Source organism: Perca fluviatilis, chromosome 6, assembly GCF_010015445.1.
Source record: "Perca fluviatilis chromosome 6, GENO_Pfluv_1.0, whole genome shotgun sequence".
NCBI classification, from domain to species: domain Eukaryota; kingdom Metazoa; phylum Chordata; class Actinopteri; order Perciformes; family Percidae; genus Perca; species Perca fluviatilis.
The window spans coordinates 3357828-3374306 of NC_053117.1; the positions used below are offsets into that span (position 1 = coordinate 3357828).

Sequence of the window (16479 nt, forward strand, 5' to 3'; positions counted from 1 at the left end):
ATATCCAAAGATTTTGTACACAACATATTGTTTATATTATTACATAATGTAAAGTTAAACTGAGTCAGACTGTCACTCCACTGTTAGACTCATCTATAGGAACCGATACTTGCACAGTAACAGGAGCCAGCCCACCCCCTCAGGCTATAGGCTCCCTGTGCAACCTTCTGAGTTTGTGTGGTGGCGAGATTTGGCGTCCTCACTCTGGCCACGCCCCATTGCTGCTGTCGCCTAGGAAACGGGGCGTGGATAATGCGCCTGCATGGCAGGTGACCGACGTGATTGGCTGAGGTGTCGTATGATAGTAGCGTGCCATCGGTCCATCGGTACTAGTGAGCTGTAGGGAGCCGCTCGGACTGTGTGTGTAGCCGGCTGTCCATGCTCCGCACCGGGAGGCTAATACCACCATACTCCTCTCTCTGAGTGTGTCTGTAGACCGGCTGTCTGTGCTCCGCACCGGGAGGCTCTCTCTCATCACCAGTCCCTAACCCGCTAAAGGTAAGTCGGTCGGATATCTCTTCAGTTATCAGTTAGCTACAGTTATGTTGCAAATAAAAAGGCCTATAGGAAAGACTGACGGCTGAATCCAGCCTAGGACTCTCGTCAAAAGTAGACCAGCCTGTCTGGGACAAAAACCGCAACAAAGCCGCTCCGCTGAGAGCATCCAGCGGACATCATCTAAAGAATGGCTGCGGCCCGCTCCAGCCTCCGCCGCGCACTGTAGCCTGCTATTAGGACAGGGACTCAAGTAAAAGATATCAGTCAACGAAATAGCATATAGCCTTTTGTTGTTTCTATTCCCCCTGAAATATCATACAGGCCTTAAGTCAACGGTGGACTGTTTACCCTGGAGTAGCTAATGAATGGCTGTATGGGTGATGAATTAATATTTGCCTATATGCGAAGTGAGTCACCAAAATACTTTTCGTGGGCATGTGTAATCTATTACTAGACTTAATTTATGCAGCTAAAAATGCTTTATAAAGTATCTAATTTATTAAATAAACTATTGGTATTTAAGGTAGCATTCACGGTCCAGACCGTCCAGTTAGGAACTTCTGTCATTGTTCTTCTTCTTCATGAAATTTATGATTGGAATTTTAAATTTTTCTAAACCGCCTTGTTTCTAGCCTACAATTATTTTTCAAATTGGTTTACATAATTAGAGATTAGATTTTTAGACTTTCTACGAGCCCATGTCGTTATCACATTGTAAACATACTAATGATTCATTATAATCTGCTTATAGCACCGTATAACTATAGTTATAAGCACTCATAAATATATTCATAATCATGACACATTACAAAACATTTTTATTTGTTTGACGTGTTATAATAGAAATTGAGTACTCCAATTTGAAACAACGTTTTGATGATGAACAACTGAATGATGGACATTTCACTCAAGTAATGTTTCCCCAAAAACCTCAATCTGAAGACTCAAATCTAATACCTGAAACTATTTCTACTTTACCTCTCGTTGTAAAACATTATGAACATGTATGATTGCTTATAACTATAGTTATACAGTGCTATAAGCAGATTATAATGCATTATAGTGTATATTTATAATGCGTTATATATGGGTCATAGAAAGTGTTACAGATTTCTTCTCTTTTATTATTCTTTGACATTGAGTTTGAAATCTGTCTTGGCTTTGTGACATATTCTTCCTTGCATGTTTCTATTCTGACCCAGCAATGTTTCAGTGGTTTTTGACCACCACACAACAACTTGCATCTGTTTGAAATGAAGTTGGAATTGAAGAGCAGTGGCAAACCTAGGGCCTGGGGGCCCCAAGCCAAGAAGCCCCTCATGTCCTGCACTCCCCTATAAAATGCACTCAGTTGTGCTTGATCAGACCTAATAATCATTTATTAAAAGAGGTTTTAGCCATCAGCTCCAAAGTAGTGATGGGCATTCCGGCTCTTTTTCGTGATCCGGCTCGTTTGACTCAGCTCACTGAAAAGAGCCGGCTCTTTTGGCTCACAAACGGCTCTTTAAAAAAATTAATGTTTTGACTATGATAGGTGTGAAAAACATTTCTAATTCAATTATTAAATGAAATCATACTCACAATGTCTCACAATTTCTTTAAAAATGCATTGATTTGTTATGAAAAAAGAATACTATTAAACATTTGCATTTAAATTACAACTTTTTAATGTATAGAAACAACATTCAAAACAAATACAATCTGAATCTGAACAACATAATAGAACCCATATTAAAGAAAAATAAATAACTGAAAGGATTAAACTGGTCCCTCTTTTTCTCTCTGTTTTGTTTTCAAAGCTGTTTTTCCTCTCCTATGTCCTCTCCTCAGAGTTTGACAGTGTGTGTGTGTGTGTGTGTGTGTGTGTGTGTGTGTGTGTGTGTGTGTGTGTGTGTGTGTGTGTGTGTGTGTGTGTGTGTGTGTGTGTGTGTGTGTGTGTGTGTGATGGCTTGGCCCCTCCCTCATGCCGTATAATTGGTTGACACCTTGTGTATGATTGACAGGAACAGAATGTGAGGCTGATCAGACAGTCGAAACTAATGTGTGCCTATATCATTATTTTTTTGTTCTTTGAATTAGTCAATTATTTTAAATAAAATAAAATTCTCTCATTATTTCATTATTACATAATGATTTAATTTCTATAGGCTATATTTTTTAAAATAGAGTCGGCTCTTCGGATATGCGAGCCAGCTCCCGTCGTTCACCTACAAGAGCGAACGACCCATCACTACTCCAAAGCGTCTTTGACTTCCAGCGGCCAACTCCCCTCTCATCAACAGCAGCTAGGCCTAGATTTTACACATGCGGCTGGCGCTGATAAGCCAGCTAAGCTGCATTGTTTTGACTGGACCCGAACGCTGTGAAACTAGCCTACTGGGATCTCAGTTTTACCGTCCTGAGCAGGCTGTAGCGGACTCTCCCGGCGGCGCAGTGAGGTGCTGTCGGGCGCGGAGCTGTCATCCTCAGGCTCAAGCTCCGACTGCAGCTTGAAGGTGGCAGCGAAGCTAGATCAGTCCACAGCGGGCTGCGCTGCTGTCTGATATAGTGGTGTCAATATTAAATTGAGATTGTTCCATAACCGGTGTAAAAACTCCTTGTAGTCGCGTTAAATAGCAATTAACTTCTGTGTTATGGTACAGCTGGTTTTCACACCTGATGCGAACCGTAGGCCTACGGGAGTAGGCCTACACCTGAACTGTACTAGTAGTACTGTACTGATCGACCAACTGTGCCCATACAGTACGCAGTTTTCACTTTAAATAAATGAACTGGACGTTGGGGTGTTCTCCGGCCCAGGTGCATGATGGGAAAGCCCCCTTACTGCATTGTAGTCCATTATATTTTTTAGTTAGGCTATGTTTTATTTTTTAGTTGTCACCTGCCTCCTGAAATTTGTGTTTTCCTTCATATAAAAGATGTTTCCACCATAAATTGGTTTATTAAAATGTATCAGAATGCAAGTGTGTGGAATTTTTTTCTCCTAATCTAAGATGCTTTTTAGATTTTTGATGATTTCCATTCTGGTTGTGTTCCCTGATCACTGACATGCCCTGTTGGGAATACTTGTAATGTAAAGATGTAGTCCCTTTCAGCTGACATGTCTCTTTTGTAGCTCTGCTGCACCATGCTGACCCGTCTGTTCCGTATGCACGGCCTCCTGGTGGCCTCCCACCCCTGGGAGGTGATCGTTGGCACAGTCACCCTCACCATCTGTATGTTGTCCATGAACATGTTCACCGGCAACGACCAGATCTGTGGCTGGAACTTTGACTGCCCCAAAACAGAGGAGGTGAGTGAATGAGACGATCGGTCTTTCCTCTCCTTCCACTTTCAATTCAGGTTATATCACCTCACAGCTCTGACGTAGTGCCCTTATCTCCATTAAAACTGAATATGCATTACCGTGACCAATAGCTATAAATCCTAAAAAAAACATAAAGCATTTTTATCTGCAGTGGAGCAAACTCTAGGGAGGAAAGTCAGTCAGTTAGTCAGTCAGCCAGCCACACCACTGCTCCAGGCCAGACTGAAATAACAGCTACTGGACGGATCGCCATGAAACTTGGTACAGTCGTTCCGCTCTCATCTGGCACCTTATCACTTACTGGCAACCTCACCGGGACGACCCGACTCCAGGAAGTTACTGCTCCCGAGTTAACAGGTTAATCATTGAGCTTTAGAGGTGCTGGTAGGTGGAGAAGTGAGGAAGGATACTTCCCAAAATGTCCAACTATTCCTAAGTCCTCCATTGAGGGTTGTCCCTTACTGAACCATACATTTCTAATGAATATCTGTGACTTTGATTTCCCTCTCTTTTTACAGCAAATTCTGAGCAGTGATATCATCATCCTGACCATCACACGCTGCATCGCCATCGTCTATATTTACTTCCAGTTCCAGAACTTGAGACAACTGGGGTCCAAATATATTTTAGGTAAGTTATACATGGGCACATAAGATGTTTAGAAGATGTCAAAAGATACTAAGATTCTGTAGCTGTGGAGCTGTGAACCAGCTACATAAATCTAAAATGCAGCTCGTCTACTCTCTTGCAGGCATTGCTGGCCTTTTCACCATATTCTCCAGCTTCGTATTCAGCACAGTGGTCATTCACTTCCTTGATAAAGAGCTCACGGGCCTCAAGTAAGGACACACTCTGCATTCTGTCCTTTCTTACCAGAATCTCTGTTAAAGACTCTCAGTTGATTGTTCTGTTCTGTCCTCCAGTGAGGCTCTGCCTTTCTTCCTGCTTCTCATCGACCTCTCCAAAGCGTGCACTCTCGCCAAGTTCGCCTTAAGCTCCAGTTCTCAGGTGTGAAGACATATTCCGTCATCATATTGCAGCACTCTACATGACATTCAACAGTAGCCCTGACTGGTATATTGTGCTGTAATGTTTTCAGGATGAAGTGAGGGACAACATTGCTCGTGGCATGGCAGTACTGGGACCTACCTTCACGCTGGACGCCCTGGTGGAGTGCCTAGTGATCGGAGTGGGAACCATGTCAGGTACTCGCTGCCATTTGGCGTTTTCCACGTGTCATTACACCATGACATCACTGTCGGGTGTGATCACAGAAATGAAACAGGCTTTATACTGCTACTCTTTAAGAACGTGTAACCATCGTTAGGACTGCTGCTGTCACAAACGTGGGACTTACAACTCTGGTGTTGAGCTCTGTATATTAAAGCAAAAAGAAGTGATCATGGAGTTGGAGGAGACAGAACAGAGCTTTAAGGCGACAGTACGCTTCAAACGCACGCACACACGCACACACACACACACACACACACACACACACACACACACACACACACACACACACACACACACACACACACATACACTTTTCCAACACTGGAATTGGGGGGGGCTGTTTATGAAAACATTACTACACACAGCGATTGGGTAAGAAAGTTAACAGTAAATGATTCTTGTTTTATTTTTTTACTGTTTGTTGATCGTTCATCCTGTCTCGCCCTTTGCAGACTTTGCAACCCACCTTGGAGTGTGGCTGTTTGGAACAGCTACACTTTTGCCTCATGTAACGTACAAACAAATGTATTGCTCTAGCCTTTACCCTGCTGACACCAAACAGATTATCTGACCATATCTGTCAAGACGGTTCTTCTATCCAAGCAGACGCCTTAGCAAATCATGGCCTATTTTGCTTTTAGCTGACCAAGAGGAAATGGACGAAGAGCAGCACTGTTGCAGCAGATAGTGACAGTGGCTCTCTGACTTGGTGATCCTGGTGATAAAGCCTAAGCGTCTGTCTTGTATCTTTCAGGTGTGCGGCAGTTGGAAATCATGTGCTGCTTTGGCTGCATGTCTGTCTTGGCCAACTACTTTGTGTTCATGACTTTTTTCCCTGCGTGTGTCTCCCTGGTGCTGGAGGTAAGGCTGCAGTGCTTCAGTGTGTGTGTGTGTGTGTGTGTGTGTGTTAGTGTGAGTCTGGCTAACGGTGTTGTGTGTTGGCTCGTGCAGCTGTCCCGTGAGAGTCAGGAGGGCCATCCTATCTGGCAGCTGAGCCACTTCTCCAGAGTGATGGAGGAGGAGGAGGACAACAAACCCAACCCTGTAACCCAGAGAGTAAAAATGATCATGGTAACTCCTTTCTTGCTTTCTGCCTTTCTTTGTTTCATTTGAACATGTGTGACGTGTGATTTCTAACCCGTGCTCTGTGTGCAGTCTCTGGGCCTGGTGATGGTCCACGCCCACAGCCGCTGGATCGCCGAGCCCTTGTCCATCAACAGCACAGTGGGCATCCCACAGGTCGGCATGGAGCTGGACCACCTGTCACCCAGGAGGATTGAGCCAGAAAAAACGCTTTGGCAGTTCTACCTCAGCAGGTGAGGCTGGTGATTCGCTTGCTTTTAACTCATGTGTGTGACGGCTACACTGCCTCTCCTGCACTCATTCAGGACATAAGTTGTTCATGTCCTCAGAAATGAATTTGATGCATCCACAAGTCGCAATATAGCTCATGAACGGTGGAGGCTGTATGTCAGGATATGATGTAAGAAGAGGTCAAACACTACTAGCAACACTTTATCGACATACCAAGGATAGGGATTTATTTACCTTCTCTATTTCATGATATCTTGATGCGACTTCATTATCTTAAGAATTTCCAGATAGGAAATGATGTTACACATAGGCCTACTCACTTAATCCTCTAGGATTTTTGCTCTGACACTGTCAAATCACTTCACAATAGAAAATGTGTGTTATGAGGATGTTAGAATTATTAGCTAAGGTTAAAGAGAACATCACAGTGTGTATTGAAGATACAACTAAACAATTGGCAGCCCAGGCCAGTCTTCTGGAATCCATACTAAAAGGTGTGTTTGTGCCTCCTCCCTGCAGGATGATCACCATGGACATCGAGCAGGTGATCTGTCTGGCCTTGGCGCTGCTGCTGGCTATCAAGTACATCTTCTTTGAGCAGGTTGAGATGGAGTCTACGCTGTCACTGAAGAACCCCATCACTATGTCTGCCCCAGCCCTGCCCCCCCGACGGCCCGCTGACACCTGCTGCAGGAAGGAGCCGGGCTGCCCCCGACTCCCGGCCCTCCCCTTGAGCGTGGCCGCCCCGGCTCCTGCCAACAAGGCGCAGAGAGGTGAGTGTGTGCCCAGTGATGCTCGGCAGTGGAGCAACTCGTGCAGCGCCGTGGTACCCAACTCTGCCCTGTTTCCCCAGATGAGGTGATACGGCCCCTGTCTGCCCCGGCGGCTGAGCCCCAGCCAAAGAGCTTCTTTGTAGTGGGGGAGGAGGAGGAGCGGCTCAAGTCGGAGAACGAGCAGCCAAGCCCCACCGCAGAGCCCAGAGACCTGGACCAATGTGTGGCCATCCTCAACAACCCCGAGGTGAGACATTTCACATAAAGCCTTTCACAGCTGATCCCTGGGATAACCTCCTCTCAGGTGGCTGATTGGTTACGTCACTTCACCCCCCCCCCCTGAGGTGTCTGTTTCATCCGTAGAGCCGTATCCCACCAATAAGACTGCAGGGTCTGAGGTGGTTGTGAGATTTAACTACGTAGTAATGAGCTTAGTCACTCCACTCTCTCTTTGAGGCTGAAGCGATTAGAGCATGACGCCAGCAGAAAAGAAGTGATTCCACTGGCTCTGTGTGGCCTACCTTCTACCCAGTTCAGTGCTTTCTTAGACAGGACACATTGCTCCCACGCTGCACTGCAAAGGAATACATGTGACAATATTTCAGCCAGCCTGCAGTGAGTCCAGATCCCTGTAGCAACAATCATCACTGGCTCCCCCAGCAAAAAGCTGCAAACATATTGTTATAATCTGTAATGAATATAGTATAAATCATCATTTATGACGTAATGTAAATAGTTTTTTTGTTTCTTCAAATCTTAAGTGACTTTTTAAGATGTGTGACTGAGCAGTGGTCCGACCTGACTGCACTGTGGAGAGTAAGTCCCTGCGTGATTGTGTCTCCTGCAGCTGGGGGCTCGTTTCCTGAGTGATGCTGAGGTGATGCTGCTGGTCAGCTCCAAACACATCCCTGCGTACAAACTGGAGGCCGTGATGGAGAGACCTGAGAGAGGAGTGGCCATACGCAGACAGGTGATATCTGCCAAACTTCCCTCTCCCTCGGCGCTTTCCTCCCTGCCGTACACCGACTACGACTACTCCAAGGTGAAGAAACACACACACACACACAGAACCATTATTCACATTCAAACCGACATTGCAATGTAATAGAACACAATTTTTCTTGTTTAATGCTACACAATCTGGGGGTCAGAAACACCTGGCTACGCTGCCCTATGCTTAACGTTAAATATGCAAATAGTCAGTAGATTGAAGAAAACGAGTTGTGTAAATGTGACGTGCAAGCTTTGATGCTCGCAGTACTACTGTGTGAAAAAGGCCACGGCCCGGTTTATGTGCCATCCACATGTTAACATCTGACATTGTTGAAGAGTAGCGTAGCTCCTTTGGGGAATAGCTTGGTGCTGTGTGGTGGGTGTGTGGTGGAGACACAGAGGATCAGTGCAGAGAAGACATTAGCAGTAAAGCAGTGTGGCTTTCACTTTGGTGAAGTGCTGCAGCTCCTCAGGATCGGCGAAGTTCTCAGGTCTGGTTCTCAGCGTAACGTCTCCACCCTCACTCTAACAACGAGGCTTTATATGGCAGAGCGGCAGAGTCAGTGTGCATGCTAGTTTGTGTGATTGGTTACAATTCTGTCACTGACTGGAGATCAGTAAGATTTATATTTATTTTTCATATATTATTGTTCTCACTGGGCTGTTCTGCAATGCTTTCAGATTTTATTAAAAAGTTCAGTCATGATGATTTTATTACATGTTTAGAAGTTTTACTGTTTTAAAATTCAATAGCTAAATAAAATACATTGTTCATCTCATTTCATCTTTCTACATGAAAGAGCAGTTCATATGTTGACTGTATCACAGGTTGTGTTGTATTGCTTGAGGATAGTGAATAATACAGAAGATAAGGAATCACAATACCAAAATATTGAAATATAAATGGAATTAGATGATCTTCCTGTATCATTCAGCCCAGTTGTTTCACAAGCTGGTCAACGTTTCTGCTGTCTCTGGTTTCCAGGTTATGGGCACCTGCTGTGAGAATGTGATTGGCTACGTGCCCGTACCAGTAGGCGTGGCCGGACCGCTGCATCTGGATGGGAAGCAGTTCCAGGTTCCTATGGCAACCACGGAGGGCTGCTTGGTTGCCAGCACCAACCGCGGCTGTCGAGCAATCGCTGTGAGTGTCACATATATTGATCAAAGTACCGCAGGGTACCAAATATTATGCATGCAGTATTGCTAATTGCCGCTGAGCTGCAGACGAGGCTGCACAATCATTGTTGTGGAGCAGTATCAGTACAGATTTCTCCAAATCTTCAATGCGGTCTTATTTCCAACATCCTGTGTGTGACTTGTGTTGCTGCAGCTGGGAGGCGGGGCTAGCTGTCGTATCCTGGCTGACAGCATGACTCGAGGACCCGTGGTGAGGCTGCCCTCTGCCTGCCAGGCTGCGGAGGTCAAGGCCTGGCTGGAGAGCACGGACGGCTTCCAGGACGTCAAAGAGGCCTTTGACAGCACCAGCAGGTAAAAAATGAACCCGGACATGGACAGGACCAGAATTCTGAGTGTGGGCTCAGTGTCCGTTGTGTGTCAGCGTGTTGTTCAGAGTGAAAGAGTCTGTGGTTTGCTGTTGGCAGGTTTGCTCGGCTCCAGAAGCTGCTGGTTGGTCTGGCTGGGAGAAACCTCTACATCCGCTTCCATTCCAAGACTGGAGATGCCATGGGGATGAATATGATCTCTAAGGTAACTAACTATAATGGCTGTGTGTGTGTGTGTGTGTGTGTGTGTGTGTGTGTGTGTGTGTGTGTGTGTGTGTGTGTGTGTGTGTGTGTGTGTATGTGTATGTGTGATGTCCTTGGCCTTGTTTGAAGCCTCCTTATTGTGCCTGCAGGGCACGGAGCAAGCTCTGAGCAAACTGCAGCAGCACTTCCCAGAGCTGCAGGTGCTGGCTGTCAGCGGGAACTACTGCACCGACAAGAAACCGGCCGCCATCAACTGGATTGAAGGCAGGGGCAAGTCTGCCGTCTGTGAGGCCACCATCCCCGCTAAAGTGGTCCGAGAGGTAGGAGGAGCCAAACTCTGTAAGGTCTTAACTGGCTTTACTTTAAACCAGTGGCCAAAAATGGAACAGAACTCCGTGGTATAGGAGATGTTCAGAGTTCTTTATTTTCCCTCAAGGTGCAGTTGATGTGCAGTTGGTGGTACAAAAAACAACAACAACAACATAAAACACAATAAACAAGGCATGAACTATCTTAGCAGCACACAACCAACAGATGGATTAGGAACAATGTCATCGCTTAATAGTGAACCGTGAAAAGTGATTTCTAAAAGTGTCACTGAGAAGGCCCAAAGGGACACTAATAAAAAGAGGTTATAAATGGACAGCCTTTAATAAAGATGCAGCTGCTGGCTTGGATTGCTGCACATTCTTTCACTATTAAGAAAGGATGCTGCTGTTAGCCCTTCAAAACCCTTGAACATAGTTTCAGTGAATGCAACAGTGGGTGCTGGTTCCCTGCAGTAGCTAACAGGAAACAGGATTCAGCAGGTAGGGTAAAAACTTTATACTCTTATTAAAGATTAAAAAAGCTTTGTTTAGGGTGTACGACATACACAGCATTCTCCTACGGTGGTTTTAGTACATTCCTTCTTTGTGTTACTGTCCCCACGCTGCAGCTCAGCAAGGAAACTTGTGTCCTAAAAAGACTTTGGAAGATAGCCACTTGACTGCTGAAGCTTTATTAACTAACAGATAAATATATTCACACAGAACGAGGACTGTAGCTGTATTCACTTCCACTGTAGACATGTTAGGAAGGGATCTTTTAAAGGTCAGTATGACTCCACGTTCATACGGGCATGTGAGGGTTGTTTTGAGACCAACTTGGCTTTTTTTATTTATCCTTTCATTTAAAATATGTTTCATGGGCAGTTCTCCGTTTGTATTGTGTGAGCAATTGAAAACAAACAAACAGGGAAAATGTACTTCAGTACTTTGATCAGTGTCAACATTACAAAACAACATCACAAAAGCACACAGAATGAAATGATGAATGGTAAAACTAGATTCCATATCTTGATCTGCTTCTGTACATTGAAATTGAATAGATAAATATTTGAGTTTTATGTGTATGAATGAGTTCCTTTTGTATGTATTCATTAGAATCATCCTATCTCATATTGACTGTGTAACAGCAAAGTGTCGCTGTGCTGCAGGTTTTGAAAACGACGACAGGAGCCCTGGTGGAGGTGAACATCAGTAAGAACCTGGTGGGCTCGGCCATGGCGGGGAGCATCGGGGGATTCAACGCTCACGCTGCCAACCTGGTGGCGGCCATCTACATAGCCTGTGGACAGGTAGAGTAGGAGGAAAATACTGTGCATCTGTTTAGTCCCATGTATTCCTGTGTTTCCTGTCTTAACGTATGTGGCTGTGTGTGTGTGTGTGTGTGTGTGTGTGTGGTGTGTGTGTGTGTGTGTGTGTGTGTGTGTGTGTGTGTGTGTCCTCCAGGACCCCGCCCAGTCAGTGGGCAGCAGTAACTGCATCACCCTGATGGAGGCATCCGGACCCACAGGGGAGGACCTGTACATCAGCTGCACCATGCCCTCCATAGAGCTGGGCACTGTGGGAGGGGGCACCAGCCTGCCCCCCCAGCAAGCTTGCCTCCAGGTACACACACACACACACACACACACACACACACACACACACACACACACACACACACACACACACACACATGCAAATGAAAAATAAATCCTGTTGGAATTAATGTAATTAATGTTATCTGTTATCTGTGTGTGTGTGTGTGTGTGTGTGTGTGTGTGTGTGTGTGTCGCGTGTGTGTGCGCGTGTGTGTGTGTGTGTGTGTGTGTGTGTGTGTGTGTGTGTAGATGCTGGGCGTGCAGGGAGCCAGTCAGGACTGTCCAGGGGAGAACGCCCGGCAGCTGGCCCGGGTGGTGTGTGCCACCGTGCTGGCTGGGGAGCTCTCACTGATGGCTGCTCTGTCTGCAGGACACCTGGTCAAGAGTCACATGACACACAACAGGTGAGAGCAAGGGACCTTTTCCTCATGGGGGAGACAGAAACTACACACTATGGCTTTAACACACGCTCCCAAGAAAGTGTATCTCGGAGACAGAAGAAGAAGTTCTGGTTGTCTGGCACCGGTCTAGTTTTGGTGATGACTTGGTCTTGGTTTAGGTGGTATTGACTACAACACTGGAGACAGCCATACTTAAACTAAGTGACCCTATAATACTTGTGATCCAGATGCATTCATTTATGGCTCAGATCCTGGCAGTGTGCTCTGCAGGAGGGTCTGAACCTGCCCAATAATACAAACTAACGTGGGCTAAAGCCTCATTCAGCTATGCTATTGGCTTCCTTAGTATGCTGGAGCTGTGAGGACTGTTCTTGATCCCTGGAAAACTTTATATATATTTAATATATATATATATAGACACATACATTCATTATGCCATTTACAGCGTTAGCTCATTTGCCATTGATACACAATGTATCAGCAGTGTGTATTTTACGTACAGCATGCTGGAAAGTGATCCATGTGTCGTGTCTGCAGATCCAAGGTGAACCTCCAGGAGACTCCAGGAACGTGCACCAAGAAAGCCTCCTGAGCCCAGTTACTGGACCCAGGAACATACTGTATGGACTATATGAAAAGGGACTAATCATTCACGAAGAAAGCAGAGCTCCGATGTCTTCCAAGTGCTTTCAAACAGACACTGCTGTCTTTTGACCAATCTCGCTGCTGGATATGAAAAGCTAATCAGTATATTCATTTTCTGTATCTGTGTGTGTTTTATGGGGCTGGCTCGGAGCACTTCATCACTGACTTCTTTTATTTCCCTTTTTAAGAATGCTGTCAGGTTTTTGGGAAACAGACAGTTTGGGTTCTAATGACATACAGTATTTCTGCTGTCCTGTTGCCAAATGGAGCGTTGTGAACACAGGCACAATGAATATCTGGGATTGTTGAATGTGTGTTGCTGCAGCAACTACTCCAGATTCTGCACCATTCTTCATCAGGGCGCTTTCTCTGAAGCTAACAAGGACACAGTTCAGCAGTACTGCCAAGCAGACTCAAGTCCTGGTTCCACCTCTGCAGACAGACAGATTCAGGAATGAATGTATGAATGATTAATTATCTGGATCCTAGTGGCGCTTTAAAGCCAAGACTGCAAGCCTTACTTACAGGCAGTTCATCTCAGTACTGAACAGGTGAGGAGGACAAAATCATGAGTGAAGAAGAAAGAGATGGAAAGATAAATTAATAATGCTTCATGTTGGGATTGAACTCTATAATTACCATAAAGAAACTGAAGCAACTCCCCTCTGCACTGCTTCACAGACGTATGTGTGTGTGTGTGTGTGTGTGTGCAGGTACTGTAACCCATCAGCAAAGTGATGTCAGTGTGATGATGCACCGTGCATCATCTTGTGATGTGCTGCAGATGTGCTGCGGCTTCAATGAATTCAGTTATAGCGAGGCTTCCTGTTGTACCAATGAATGGCAAATATTTTGGATATATTTTGTAATAAATCAAAAAGGACTTAACAATGACACATTGTCCTGTTATTATTGATGCTTTGTCATGAATTGCACTTAAGCTGGAATAAGGAATGTAAAATAACGTGACAGTGAAGGCACCACTGAGGAGCTACGGTTGATTGCAGCAGCAGTCTCTAATCTGGGATGACTGCATAACAGCTTCATGTGGCATGGCTTTGTTTCCCATCATCATCATTTTCAATTCAAAAACAATGTATTATATCAGTTTATGTTGTGCTAACATGGTGCATTACTGATTAATTATTGCATTCCCAACTATGTCCCTAAATAAATGCATTTCTAAATTAATAAAAAGGGAAAGAATTCCTAAAAAGAAAAACCATCAACAATATATTTTTGCACAAATCAAATTAACACAAACTAATGACTAATTACTAACTATTGAGAGAGTGGGACACTTAATCTGGCTCTGCTCGACAGTTCATCCTCTGGACTTTCTTCTTGTTCCCATTTATTAAACATTATAAACATTTCCTTTTAAATTGGTAGTTAATGAGAAAATGAGTGTTGTAAAAGTAAGTTACAACAATCTATCTGTCAGACTTAAATTATCATTGTGTGGTTCTGACTTTTTAAATCAGTCTGCACTTCCTGGAACTAATGGCTGGAAGAGTGGAAACTTTATGCAACAAAGCGGTTTTGAAAATCAGTCAGCAGAATCTGTCAAATGTTACATATATTAGTAGTAAATAGACTCCAACATTCTTTAGATCTTAAACATGGGTGTTTGAATCCAGCAGGTGCCCTGCTCTGAGATCTCCAGTGGCCTGGTTTGGCTCGGTTTAGCCCAGGAGTCCAGCTTTAGCACAGATCAATCTAATCAATGAATGACAGCTGTAGGTTAGTGAAAGTTTCACTTCTAATGAGATTACAGGGCTTTAGTTTTCTCCCCTTTTCCCCACATCCTGTCCAATGATCTCATCAGCAGAGTCCGAGATCCTCCACTGATCTGTCACCAGAGAAGCTGCCAGCCAATCACATGAGGGCCCAACACATCTCACCAGCTGGGAGCAGACTGATTGGCTAACCCCTGGTAGGACGGTTTATGAATAAAGTGGAGTGAGCTGCTCTGCAGAAAGAGAACAGGCAGGGCTTCACATCTCTGTTCAACACGTATGGGACACAAATAGGCACATAGCATGAATACATGTATTTCATACTGCATGACTTACTGTAAATTAAATACATGTATGTAGTACTGCATGGATTACTGTAATTAAGGAGGTGCGGAAAGTACAAGAGTGAACAGTATATCTCACCTATGCTTTAATACAAACATAAAGACATTAAACTCTGCTGTTACTTATTATGAAAACACGATCACACTTTAAAAAAAACTGCAAAGGCTCACGTGAGTACTATATACAATGCCTTTTTTATGTGTTTAAAATCTTTTTTGTGTTTTTTAATCTTTTTATTTATTTATTTACTGCTGCTACACTGATTGCCAACAATGTAATTTTGTTGTGTTCATACAATGACAATAAAGTGTCTTGAAACGTATTGGGCATGCTCAGGTATTCTCCCCACTGGTGTGCAGTTAATCAGGCGGCCCAGTCACTGCACAGAGCAACAACATCCCTTCAGGCTGTTTTTTGGCTGTTCAGATATTCTGCTGAATCATCATGAAATTGTCCCTTTTAGGAGACTGATATAAATCTTAGTAATGGCCCGATGAAGAAATGGTTTGAATGAAGTTTTGTTACAGCACATGGTGTTCTCACACAGCATGTCCTGGATCATAAAAACAACACTATTTAGAATGCATTTTCTGAGGAGCATGATGGAAAAGTGAAACAGAGCAGTGAACAGCGCTCAGTATTCAGCTCACAGTACCATGAGCAGTGTTAATTAAAGCAGCCCTGAGCCGCTCAGTGAGCTGGTTCCACATGCACACTGTGTGCACACTCTGCTGTCCGGGGCTGAAGGCAGCACCCTGCAGACAGCCCTGTGTCCAGGCTGGCTGTCCCGTCACTGCACAACACTGGACACTCCCATGACTTGCTGAAACATATGATGGTGCCACTGTTATTCTATAGAAGTTGAATTGCTCGCTTTAACAGTAGCCTTCACGGGACTACACCTGATGATGTTGTATTTTGGGCTGGATGTAAATGTATCCTTGCACATCATTGTGTATAAAGCACCCAGCCATTTATGTCCTCTGAAGTAGCTGTAAGGTTGTCCAGAATGATGTTATTCCACTCGGTCTGACAGTATCATATACTGCTGTATTATTGTGTGTCATCTGAAAACTGTTGTTGTGTACAGTTTGAATTTCGTCACGGCACTTATATCACAGCTACCCCAAGGGTCTTACAAAGCTAACCGTTGTGTCCGATTTGATTTTAAGGTATTTTTATGAACTGAGGGGTCTTGTTAGGAGGAGCAGCTAGCTATATGTCCCATTCAATACAATGGGAAAAGATCGCTGCTAGCTAGCTACACTTTCGGCATAACTATAGTAGCTATATTTACAGTTTGAATTTCGTCATATCACAGCTATCCCAAGGTCTTACAAAGCTAACAATGGTGTCAGATTTCAATTTAATGAATTTGTGTGAACACTAGCTAGGGGTTTCGTTAGCTGCGACTGTCCCTTCAATCCTATGTGTACAGATTGTGGCAGATTAGCTTCATTTTCGGTGTAATTCGAGTATATTTACAGTTTGAATTTTGTCACGCCGCTTATATAACCTCTACCCCAAGGTCTTATAAAGCTAACAACGGTGTCCGATTTCAATTTTATAAATTTTTGTAAATTTCAGAGGAATTCTAAGAGGAGGCTAGCTAGCTC

At 44.4% G+C, this 16479-nt stretch overlaps 1 protein-coding gene across 1 annotated transcript; it reads left to right on the plus strand.

Moving 5' to 3' along the window:
- The first annotated feature begins 315 nt into the window (after positions 1-315).
- On the plus strand, positions 316-13673 carry hmgcra (3-hydroxy-3-methylglutaryl-CoA reductase a). Its single transcript, XM_039804454.1, has 20 exons — positions 316-498; positions 3614-3790; positions 4324-4435; positions 4557-4644; positions 4729-4813; positions 4905-5010; positions 5793-5899; positions 5990-6109; positions 6194-6354; positions 6872-7125; positions 7206-7372; positions 7973-8167; positions 9104-9262; positions 9452-9609; positions 9723-9828; positions 9977-10147; positions 11305-11445; positions 11600-11758; positions 11983-12137; positions 12672-13673. Exons 2-20 carry the CDS (start codon positions 3626-3628, stop codon positions 12724-12726), a joined length of 2664 nt encoding a protein of 887 aa, XP_039660388.1. The 5' UTR covers positions 316-498; positions 3614-3625; the 3' UTR covers positions 12727-13673.
- Positions 13674-16479: the final 2806 nt, after the last annotated feature.